This window comes from Micropterus dolomieu, linkage group LG15 (assembly GCF_021292245.1).
Source record: "Micropterus dolomieu isolate WLL.071019.BEF.003 ecotype Adirondacks linkage group LG15, ASM2129224v1, whole genome shotgun sequence".
Taxonomy (NCBI): Eukaryota; Metazoa; Chordata; class Actinopteri; order Centrarchiformes; family Centrarchidae; genus Micropterus; species Micropterus dolomieu.
In genome coordinates this window covers 4,939,208-4,951,850 of record NC_060164.1, presented here as the reverse complement: position 1 = coordinate 4,951,850, position 12,643 = coordinate 4,939,208, and the positions used below count along the sequence as shown (strand labels likewise).

General features: G+C 41.2%; 1 protein-coding gene across 1 annotated transcript in view; it reads left to right on the top strand.

Annotated features, from left to right (window-relative positions):
- Positions 1-3,735: 3,735 nt before the first annotated feature.
- Positions 3,736-12,643, top strand: part of LOC123984377 (L-threonine ammonia-lyase) — a 14,493-nt gene continuing 5,585 nt past the window's right edge. Inside the window, exons 1-5 of the mRNA XM_046071232.1 lie at positions 3,736-3,851; positions 7,053-7,380; positions 8,380-8,496; positions 9,579-9,820; positions 11,647-11,812. Of these exons, the coding sequence (XP_045927188.1) occupies positions 3,736-3,851; positions 7,053-7,380; positions 8,380-8,496; positions 9,579-9,820; positions 11,647-11,812 (969 nt within the window). The remainder of the gene's footprint in view (positions 3,852-7,052; positions 7,381-8,379; positions 8,497-9,578; positions 9,821-11,646; positions 11,813-12,643) is intronic.

The window sequence follows — 12,643 nt, the reverse complement described above, 5'->3', positions numbered from 1 at the left end:
GAAAACAAAACTGCAGGAAAAGTGAGTGAAGGGATCAGAGGAGAGGAGAGAGTCAGAGACATTCCTATCTGTCAGTAAATAAAAAACAGAGGCACAGGCCGAGGATGCAAGAAAATAAGTAGTTATTTGCCAAGGACTACTGTATATATCTCACACATGAACAAGCTTCTTGGTCACTGATTTATACTGTAGTTTTAGCAAAGTCAGTAGAAACTCATATATCCTCTTAGGCAAGGTGAAAAAGGATTAGAAGTCACATTAGGGACACAACACAAGTAAAAGAATAATAATTTCACGCTGTCAGAAGGAGTTAGATTAACAAAACATCACACACGAAAGAAACCATTTTCTGATATGACACATTCAGTTTTTAATTTCATAGAAAAATGAAGATGTCAGGTTTTCCTTAGCAGACTGTTATTTCATTCTTGGTTTTATGAATTATTCAGAAAACAATGCTTTACTTATTTATCAGTTTATTTTACAGGGCGCATTATTAAACGTTGCTGTAAATGTGTCAGAGTCAGCCAAAATGCTGTTTTTGACATGACAGGTTGTCATGTTAACTAGCGTACGGAGAGAGAGCTCAAAATGCATCACAGAAATGAGGATGTATTTCAACTGGATTTGTTTTCCATAAGAATGGATCAAGCAAATATCAATATCCTATGAAAACAGCATGATATTAAATGTGAATGTAGGTCAAAGCCCATCATGTGACCCCCTGTTCAGGTATTGAATGTTAGTCTGGCCAGTAGACACGTAGTGAAGCACAGAGCGTCTACATGAACACAGAGCCAGAGGATCATGGCATCCAGTCGGCCGACGTCACACTGATCTGTGGTATGACAGACTGCTGGAGGCGGGGTCACCTTCTCACCCTCTATTTCTGTCCAGTCCTCCTCTTTGTGCTGTCTATATGTCTGTTTGTTTTCTTCAATGTAATGCCTGCCAGCCGTTATGATGACCACATGTCCTCACAAGCATTGAAAGATTTGGGAGATGCTCAACTCTGGCTTTCATAATTTTATCCAGTCAGACAGTGTCTTCACCGGAACATGGACCTCACCAAACCTTGCTGTTTCCAAGAAGTGAGCTCAGCTCTCTGTATCTGTCTGGCCCCTGGCACAAACTGCCTTCCTGACACTTTTTAAGGAGCTAAATCTTATTTGGGTGAGGTGTGTGGTTATGTGAGTGAAGTCTGTGACTGTGTCGAAAGAAACAGAGCTCCACCTAAAACAAGTCATTAGCTGACCTTTGGTTTCCCCTGACTGTGTCCTAATCCCATTGAAGACTTTCTGTATTTACAGAAGCAGCCTGACTCCAAGTTTTTGGAGGTTTGCCTTGTGGTCAGCTTAGAAGATTGGTACCAAATCTTTTCTGCCTGCCTGGTAACTGTGTCCAATTGACATTTCATCATACAGTACTGTATATTGTGTATATGAAGATACATCTTTAAAAAATTGAACATTGGCATTACTTGTCTTTCCACAGTCTGTACATAACTTCTGTGGACAAAACTATAATCACTTGTTTGAACGCTCCATTACTTTGGGACATTTATGCTGTTGTAACATTAAATCATGCAGATCTCTTCTGCCGCGTAAAGTTCCTCTTATCCAATTTTCTGATTATTTTCCGTGTCTCCTAAAAACTCATGTATGATGTGTAAAAGATGCTACATATAACTTTCATATGGTTAGGATCAGAAACATTTACAATCATTGGGGTTGGGCTATGCTTGATCAGAACTAGCGTGTAAGGTGTGTTGCATGACCACGTCAACGGCCTCACTGGAGGGTGGACTGAAAAGCATTTTATTTTTCTCCAGTCTCTCCTGGAAGACATCCATGGTGCACTTGGTTGTTCAAGTGACAGAAATAGAGCAGAGTTCAAACCCTGGCTGGCTCCTTTCCCCCCTCTGCACAGATGATCAATTACAGTGTAAAGTGGGTGTGAATGTCAGATCATTGGGTGTTTGTTTTTGTTAATGAGACACTGGTATCATTTTTCCTTAATGTCACATCAGAGAGGAAAATGTCAAAATGTGCCCCTCCGGGTTGGGTCAAATTATCGCCTTGTAAAGGGTTCAGTATGCATGTAACTGAATTAGGTTGTACGACAGGTGGGGCAAAAAACATGCTGTCATAGTGGGGGAAACGTACAAATGGGAATAGCAGCCCGCACTTTTGTACAGTCCCTGCTCAAAGGCATTCACCCAGTTGTGCACGCAGAAAGTGATGGAAGTTGATGGTGTGGATAATCAAAAAGTGAGCTTGAGAGAGAAAGTTCATGTCCTGCTGACTTTCTCACCTCCGCACACTTGGCCCACAAAGTGTGTGCGCTCGTCGGCTTATTGGTTTTAGAAAGGAACAAAAATTGTCAGACGCAGGCCAACCAATTCTGACGTCAGAGAGGTGTAGGAGGAGGGGGGGTTCAGACATAGTTAGATGACTGTCCTAAAGGCCCTAACGATGCATTTTTGCTTACCATGGACCAGTCAGAACTATGCAAATAATTTGGAACTTTAGGATACATCTGCGAGGAGAGAATTGTGTCTTACAAATAAAGCAAACAATTAAAAAGAATGTATGCAAGTATGGGCTTTTTAATTAAATTTTATGACACAAATTGACATTTAAGATCAGTTTTTAGGCTGTCAATAAGATCTGTTGAGGCAGATGTGTGTGGAACGGTATCAGCAGTGACACTTTACTTGACACTATATCTGCACTGTGCTGAGGCAGCAAACTCCACCCATCTTAGACTCAGATTTACCTGCAAATACTGTTTGAGCCATGTCTGCTAAAGGGATTATCTCTGATTTTACACATTCCTGCAGTGATCTGAGTTGGTGCATGCTCATTATCTGCAAGGAGCCTGTCTGATGAACGCTGGCATCACTGTCGACCCTCAGTTCAGATTTGAGGGACATGTGATCAGAGCTGAATAGGATCTGTACTGCCTGCTGAGTTGCTGGCAGCAGCCCATTTACCTGTTCTCCACTGTTTGGCTGGCAGCCTGTCTCTCTCTACAGTTGTAATACATGTATTGTTCGATATATCCAGGGAAGCCCTGCTCTTCTGCAGCAACATCCTGCTTTAGTTTCTTATGGTTTCTTACAACAGAAAATCGTCTACTGTTGCCCTCTATGTATGTCATTGAAAGTGCAGTGCACCTGAATGCTACATTTGGAAAATGGAGATGTGAGAGTTACTTATGGCTTTTCTTCCACTAATTCTGTAGGTACAATTATCAGATCTTGCAATTATCTGGACACAGACCAGCATTTCTTCCCTTTAATGCACCCATTACCCCACTTTCCTTCATTTCTGATCCTCCATCCATAGTCGTCTCCTCTGTGTGGTTGAGCCTCCAGATCACTGCTCCCTAGATAAACCCTAAGTCTGCATCTATCTCCTTAGACGTCTGATTAGCACTACGTCATAGAAAGGGGAAGTAATCCCGGTCTGGGCCCAGGAATAGTGCCCTGGGAGGAGCCATGCCACTGGAGAGACTCTGAAGAGCCTCCATGCATGTGTACCTGAGTAATCCCTTCTTAAATAGCCCATGGGCAGGGAAAGGGGGAGGGAGCCGGGGCAGGGAACGCTACACCGTGGGAGCAGCTCCAGTCAGTGTCCCCTTATCCCTCGGACACACAACAGCAGCCGGAGGAGGAGAGGGATTCAGATAAAGAGACTTGTTGGACTGTAGGAGGACAGTGCTTCGACCAGGATGAACTTTGCTGCCCAGTTATTCTACTCGAGCTACTTGAGCGAGCGACTTGAGCGTTTGTACTCACCCAGGCCTGCACTTAAAGACAGCGAGGAGAATGACCCCTTTTGGCAGAGGTGGGAAATTACAACATGTAGCCCCCTGGATCCCCCAGACCTCTCCTGTAAACAGCCTAACCCTGTAGTAAAAACCTACCTTCAGCTTACCTTCTGCCTGGAGTTCGGAGATAGCTCCTACCTCCGCAGCCTTAGTGCCTCTTTCTTCCATTACTTCTGTTCCTCCTCCTCATCCAGTTTCTTTGCAGCCTACCCTTACAAACACACTGTAAAATCTCCAGTCTCTTCCTCTGTCACCTCGTCCTCACCTTAATAACAAAAGGAAATCAACAAAACTGCCCACTTGTTTTCCAAATCCAGGTTTGGCTGCTGCAATCACCAAACCAAGGCTTCACGAACTCCCTTCTCCCCAAAACTTCTCCTGCTCCATTTAGGTTCCCAGCAGAAATGGCTTCCTCCTCTTCGTCAGCACCTGCTCCGTGTAGAGGAGAGCTACTCCCAATATTCCAAGCCCTAGTAGACTTGCTCCTTCACCAGGTCCTCTACCTTATTCTCTTCTTCGTCCCGAGGTAATTCTCACAGATTTTGAGAAAGAAAGAGAAATCAAAGAGGCATAGGTTCAAAGAGGTAGGCTGCTCATGAATCCATGTGCTGTGCCACCATTCATAAAGGGTTGCAAGTACTTTCTGTCTTAGCCAACATAGCATACCATGATTTTAGAATTTAATACATCAGAACAAATTTGAACAGACATGTATGCAGTGGTGAAAGACACACTAAAGTAAATTGGTGTGAGTATTCAAACCTTGTGGTGCCACTAGTGGTAGCTAAGAAGGCTAAAACAGACAGACAATCCAAGAAAGTGGTCGAACCTTGGCCTGAAAAGATGCCGAATTGCACTTACTATAATGCAACATCAACAATCCGGATCATATCGTACTAGGGGACATTTTCTTTTCCCAAATGAATAAAAGGAAGCGGTACAGGAGCCAGTTAGAGCATTTAGTCTTTAAAAGGACATTAAGAAGCTGAGATGTGCAATGATGAAAGCCTGGTGGGCTGAAAGGTCTTTTTGCTTTGTCCTCAGTTTCTTTTTTTTTTTTTTGGACCATTTTTGAATTAAAAAGAACATATTTCTGCTATCTCAGCTTCTCATCTTCTCTTTTGAAAAGGCTTTTGAGGCTTGAAACTGTCTGCCTTATTGCTCTTTTCTCCCCTTTGATGTTGCTTTTGAACTCTGCCTTTGGACCAAAGCACAGGCGCAGCCTAGGACATTGCTATTCACAGTCGCGTTAAGAGAACCAGGTGTGCTTGAATAACGGACTGAAAGTGACTGAGTGGGGACAAGTGGGGCAGAGGGAAGAAATGGACCACGGGGACAAGGTCAACGGTCACGGTATTGTTTATGGCAGATCATTGTAATATAAATAGACTGGGATGTTCTCTGCACTGTCCTGGCAGATTCAGGCGGTTGCTTTGGAGAACTGCTCCACCTGGTGGATATTTTGACACTTAAGCGCTTTCAGCACTTGATTCTTTTTTATTTCACTCTTCTTGAGTTACTCAACTCTATCTGCACTATCATGATGCAGCAAACCTCACCCACACGCACATGCACAAGTAAAAAAAAAAAAACACAAAACGTTTTGCTTATACTGATCTGAATACAACTGGCAATGCTCCACTGCACAGCCTTACTCAAAGTTTCAAATTTAGCTATTAACCATTTGTTATCTACCTTAGTGGCTAAGTAACAAGGTTAATCTCCAAAGGGTGTAAGCCTATTATTATGTTTATACTGTGTAAAGGGCCTCCTGATTAACTACGTGGTTAGAGAAATATCCACAATCGAGTCTGATGTTTAATCCAGTTTTATGCAATGTCATTTGAGAAATGAAGGTAGAGTCTGTAGACTTAGGAAGAAGTTAAACTATTTAAATGAATAGTACTATTTGATTATATTCAATGCCCATTTGCTGAGCTGTTATATCAGACTGTCCTGCCTTTGGCCCTAAATTGCCTCTTTAATCGTTTGTGTGTGTCCTAAAAAGAGGAGCTAAATGACCCAATGAATCATACGTTGACTCATAGATGTAATCTGTCACAGTGAGTGGAAGCTGGGTTGACACGAAAGGTGAATCAATTCATCTTAGACTGAGGGGTCGGGAGATGTGGGGGGAGGGGTAGAGTAGCCTGGTCTCAGGTCTGGTCAATTGTCAGTTTTTCTTTTTTTAGAAATGTCACTTTAACCCATTCTCAAATTCTAATATGACAGTGATATCTGGATTGCAGTTTCAGTGTATGTGAATCTGGTGAGTCACAGTGGTGTGTGGTGTAGGTATGCAAGTTAACAGATCAATGGTTTCTTGCAGCTCTAACACTGTACACTGATGACACTAGATGTTAGCATCTAAAATCGTGAAAGCGTTTCACTGATATTGTCTGCTGTAGACATCACTACTTTATACTCTGCTTCATATCCAGTTGAGACTCTCATTTGTAAATTGACAGACATAACCTCGTTTTATTTTCGCTCTGCCCTGTCTACGGTGTGCTTTCGCTTCAATGTTTCTGCAAATGCATTATCAGACAATCCACTTTGACTCACCGCATATCTCTGAGGGTGAATGAAATTGCTCTAGGTTCATTTCTCTCAATTAGGGGTTCTAATTAGGAGTTCACCCTACTCTACTCCGTTAGATTTTGCTCCAAGAGACCCTCTACTAGATTTTGTTTTAAATTAAATAACAAAGAAAAGTCTCCCAGGGCTTTGCACTCATGTGTTTTGGGGAAGTTCCAACTTCATGAGACATGCACAGCTGTCTGCTAAGAAACATCCCTTTAAATTCAAGAAGTTATCAAATTCACATGATCTTTTTCACAGCATCCATGTTTGTAAATTGTTTATCATCTGGGTTTGATTTCTGAGAACACAGTTTGACAAAATATAATATACAAGTAGATTGTAATACTGCAGTAAAATAAAAGCAGCTCTTGAAAATACTGTAAATATAGTTTACTGTATGTAACTTGAGTTACAACATGTAATAATAGAATCACAAGATCTCACTGTGAGAATGACAGCCTCACAGGATTCAGGGTGTTTAGTTGGTAACAATGTGAGGATTTAAATAGATAAGGACTTAAATTCCTAAATAGTCTCACTTGTGTAGTGAATCATCAAATGTGCAGGTCAGTTTTCTCAAATGCAGGGTATCTAATTTGAAAGTTACAGTTAATGTCTGCCTGTTTCTTTCCCAGAGAGGAGTTGCGTCTGGGCCCCAGTCAGCCTGGTGGTTCTTACAAATGCTGCCCTGTCAGTAACGGCACTGCAGTCCGCAGACCCACCCTCATCGAACCAGAGCGGCTGAAGGACTTTGGCGAGGAGGATCTTCTCAATGGGGATGTGAAGGTCTACGATACCAAGGTGGTGGGGGGTCCTGAGATCATCCTCATGGAGCCCCCCAAAACCAGGCGCATTAGCGAGTTCAGGATCGTCCCCAGACCTCCAATCCAGTACCTCCGCTTTGAGGACATCAGTGCCGCGGCCTTCAGGATCCAGACCGAGATACAGAAGACGCCCTGCACGGTACACTAGCATAGCATGGCCTTACAGCGTGAAACAACGTGAAAGACAGTGGTGGGTGACCTCTGACCTCTCAAACCTCGCAAACATCATCTCTATCACATTTTAACCAAAGTTGATCTTTTTAAGTGTCAGAGTTTCTTCAGAATAAACGCACACATAATTAATATTGGGTTTCTAATATTCTTTTCGCGTCATGTTTGTAAATATTCTGAGCAAAGCATGAGAAAATATAATTCAGTCCATTTTAACACCACTGCAAACTCCAACCTCAATAATATACACTTAGTTAAAGTAAAATCTCCCTGACAGTGTCAATCAAAACTAAACACTATTATGTTTGTAAAGGTAGAATTTATGGCTGAGGTGTTGCCTTAGATTACACTACGTTTTACAGGTAGGCCATTAACTGTAGGCCACTGGCCCTCACTGAACAACTAAATATATGAACACATACGATAAAATACAGACATGATTCTAGTGATAACTTCATCGATAGGGAATGAATAATTAATTAAGTCGTTCTAAATACATAAAATATTAATGTAAAGTGCAAATCTTGAACGTTATAATACAGAAATTTATGTCCAGTATGATTCTCTTCTAGATAGATAGATAAAAACTTTATTATCCATTTCTGGAAACTTGTCTTTGGCTTCACCAGGTTCCAGAGAGTGTTCATTTAAAACACATAAAAAAAACATAACACGGGACACATACAACCCACACATTTTGAACACAATAACCAATAAGAGCTTCAAGCAGACCAGTCATCAAAATACAAATCAAAATTCATCACGTATAAATTCATCAAAGAAACAGCACGGAGGATAAAATCATTTCAAAAAAGTAACTGATGATCTAGGTTGCCACTTGAATGAAAATGAAGAAAAATATTGTAATATAATTAGTAATAGTTTGTGACCTACTGTGCAGTTACTATTCACTCACAAGATTAAACATAGAGCTGCCCTTAAAATGCTGCTTCTCTTTTGTGTGCAGTACTCCAGACTGTCCAAACAGTACGGGATGGAGATCTACCTGAAGAAGGAGCACCTGCACTACACCGGCTCTGTGAAGGAGCGAGGAGCCCTATACCTGCTCACCTCCCTCACGCAGGTAAAAACAAGGGAGGGAGGGAGGGAGAGGATAATCCTTTCCTGTCTGTTGGGTCACAGCTAGTGTGATCTACTATTTGTGTGTTCGTGCAGACACACATGTGTAAACTGACCATTACTGGCCTGTAGTGACACAAATAGCCTGAGTGCAGCTTGGAAATGTGTCACCCTTGGCATGTGTATACTGTATGTCTATAAGCAAGTGAGTCTGATTTCTCTCAGACAGCTGCGAGAAATGAATTTCAGTCGTTGCCAACAGTATGAATGGACTAACAGCAAATGTTTGTTTTTGAGTTTCTCACAAGTTCTGAAGTTTAAGCGAGTTAGAGTTTCTGGCGAGGACACGTGGTGATGGATTGAGTACACTGATGATGAAGAAATTAGTTCCAACTTCTTTATCCTTATCAGTAAAGCTATGCAAAGATCTTTGTGAGAGGAACCATCGGGTATCATGGGAATTGCGGTCTAAACTTTGAGGAAAAACTGGCTAAAGAAAAGGCTATATCACATGGCCAATTTGAAGTTGATTATGACTTGACTGTGTATGTACACTTCATGTGGCAGGTTTAAGACCAGAAACCAACCTAAACAAATTACAGAAAGGTGTTCATCCTGCTTCAGTGAATAATATCATAGTGTAACTTCTGAAAGTACTTGTGTGGTAATATATATTGTGTATTACTCTTAAGACTTTTAAAGGAACAGTTTGCTACTTATGAATATGCTTATTGGCTTTCTGGTGGAGAATTAGATGAGAAGATTGATACCACTGTTTGTTATAGGGTTATCTTAGCTTTGCATAAAGACTGGAAACATGGGGAAACCGCTAGACTGGCTCTCTCCTCTATCCCTCTCTAAAGCTCACTAATCAACACAGTATATTTTGTTTTTAATCCGTCTAAAAACCAAAACGTAAAACATATAATAGATATAAAGAAATAGTCCTGCACATGACTCCCTGCAGAACAGTGATTATCATGTTGTAAATGGTTTTTATCGACTTCCACTGAATCTATTGATGTTTGCTATGTTTACATGATATGTAGATGTAACTCGTTTATGCATACGTTTATGTCCCTGCAGGAGCAGCAGAGGAAGGGTGTGATTGTGGCCACCGACTGTAACTTCTCCATGGCTGTGGCGCACCATGCAGTGCAGCTGAAGATCCCAGTGTTTGTCATCATGCCGTCCTGCTGCTCCTCACCTCGCATCAGGATCTACAGAGACTACGGCGCCATGGTCATCTCCTACGGCAGCACCGGTCACGACTCCCAGAACCACGCCTGCCATCTGGCCAAAGAGAACGGATACCTCTACCTGGAAGAGTCAGTCCCACTAATACTCACATTTCACACAATATCGTCACAATATGTCTGTCTGTACTGCAACCTTAAGCTACTGCACCAGCAGCAAAACAGATTTAGTGTCTCAACTGTCAAGGGATAGTGGTATTTTTACACAGAATTAGAAAATGTATGCCAATTTACAACCTGCTCAAATACTTAAACAAGCATTCAAGAAAACAAGTTTAATCATAGTTGGCTGTTTTCTTTTAATTTGACAGGCAGACATTTTGACTTGTCAGAGTGGGAAAAGCACAGATGTGGGGTACATTAGGGTAAGATAAGATAAGATCGAGCTCCAGATGTAATGTAACACAACTGATAATAACAGATAATAAAATACACAAAAAGAAAAAATAGAATAGAAAAATACAATGTATTATATATATATATATATATGTGTGTGTGTGTGTGTGTGTGTTTGTGTTGTATATATATATATATATATATATATATATATATATACAGCCACTATGCCACTATGCACCATAACAGGACCCTGGAACTGTTGTTAATGTTATTAATTACACCTGTGATTTCCACCTTATGACATGTCCAAATGTGGGGGATTTGTTGGGGTGGTGATGGGGCAGTGGATAAGACACATGCCTATGGTGTGAGAGACCCAGGTTCGATCAGTTCCTTGATTAAGGTAACTGACTGGAGAAATTCACCTAAACATGCAAAAAAAATTGTATAAAGCCTTTTATGGCTCCATAGGGAGTGTGAAGTCTGATCACCTCAAGTGATGTCACCTGAGTCAGCTTCTGTTGGGGTGAAGACAACATGTCTGAAAAAGAATAAAAGGTAGAGCGCTTACCAGACCACTGTAACCCGCTCCTCATCTCTTCTTGAAACTCCAGGCTATGTTAGCCTAGCATAACACACCCAAATCTCTGACCAAACTGTTGGCGTTCGTATTGCATTCTGGGTAATGTAGGTGCCAGGTGTTAACAAGAAAGAAGAATGTGTGAGATAAAAAAAGGATGATACCTCTCTTTGGTCCTGTTGCATCGATTTTGATCATTTTTTAACCGTCCATCGTGAGTTTGACAATGTTATAGGAATGCAATGCTAAATCAGTGGAGTACCAGTTTGAAGTGATGTAATGTTTGGCCACTTGTGGCCACTGTGGCACATTACAGGATAATGGTAAATGCCACAACATAGTGTAACAATAGCACAATTGAGAGTTATAAAGTCAGCCACACAGAGTCAGATACACGGCAGTATTTACCTAAGGCTTGCTAACATTAGCCCCAATAAGCTACTAGTCATACCAGACCAAGTAAGGCTGTAGCAATAAAAACTCTTTTGGGAATTGGGGGAAGGTGTATTTTTTTCTTATGAATTACATTTTTTATTTATAACAAGAAGAATGTGTTATTTATTCTCACAAACTCTCACTTTAAATCTAGTTTCTCCATTGAAAAGTGCATGATTTAAATAGTGAACGGTGTGCACTCACACTTCCATTTCATTCCAATACAACCATGGCACACACTGAATGTCAGGGGTTGTGTAACACTAGGGCTGCTTTTGCATACTGAAATGGAAGTTGCTCATGAATTTCAATCATGTTTATGCTGCAATTTCCCAATGCTTTCATAACTAGTAGTGTATTACTTCTTTCATCTGTCGAAATCAAGTCTGCTATCTTTGTACACAGTGCAGAATAACTGGAGGGACATAGACGAGAACGGGTAAATAAGGAAACCTTCTGAAAACAATGAGGTCTGCTGATCATCAGGACAGGAGTCCTTCACCTGATGTATTCTGTCTTTCTGTGTCTGTTTTCTGATGCCCAGAGATGAAAGTGCAGCGTACCTGGCAGGATTGGGCACTGTGGGCATGGAAATTTATGAGCAAGTGCCCAAACTGGACGCAGTGGTTGTTCCTGCAGCTGGACAGTATGGTCTACTGGCTGGTACAGCCGCAGCCATCAAACACCTCAACTCACGAATTCTTGTCATAGTAAGTAGATGCTCGGAAGTTAGATTTTAGTAATTCACTGAGGCAGAATTTATAAACATCAGTATTTCACTGTCAACTATAATGTATAAGATAAGCTATTTTGTAGCTTCTGTCTCACAACAGTAGTGTTGTTAGAGCAGTTTCTTAAAATGAGGTCACATTTCCCACAGACCCTCCTACAGCTCCCTGACGTTGAGCCAAGCGTGTTTTTCCATTCAGCTTGGTTTTCTTTAACAAGATAAATGTATTTGAAGTGTTCTCCTTTGTTCCACTGTCTGCCCACAGCTGAAACTCTGACAGCTTTAGCTCTGTTTACACTGGAGGAACAGAACAGCCCTGCTTCTATTTTCAATCATAAAGCAATATCCCTGTGCATGATAAAGCAATCAATCAAATTTACTGCCAGGTTTTACCCAGTAGTGAACAGAAAAAAATGCCACATGGAGATTTATTAAGGTACCAACCTTCCCATAGATGGTATTTGTTTATTTTCACATAATGTATTTATAATACTTATGTATTAATACTAAGTAACACCCATGACACATGACATCTGACATCCATAAGACTCAACAATACTAACGAAACAACACAATGATTAAAAAATTAGGCCCTATTGTGTAAATACATTTAATCTTAACATTTTATTAGGGTGGTGATGTCGTAGTGGATAAAACACATGCCTTTGGAGTGAGAGACCCGGCTTCAATTCCCACTGTGACTCATCCACTATTGTGTCTCTGAGCAAGACACTTAATCAATCGTTGCTCCAGAGGCGCGCAGCCTCTTGCTACAGTGCGACCTCTGACATGTATAGCAATTGTAAGTCGC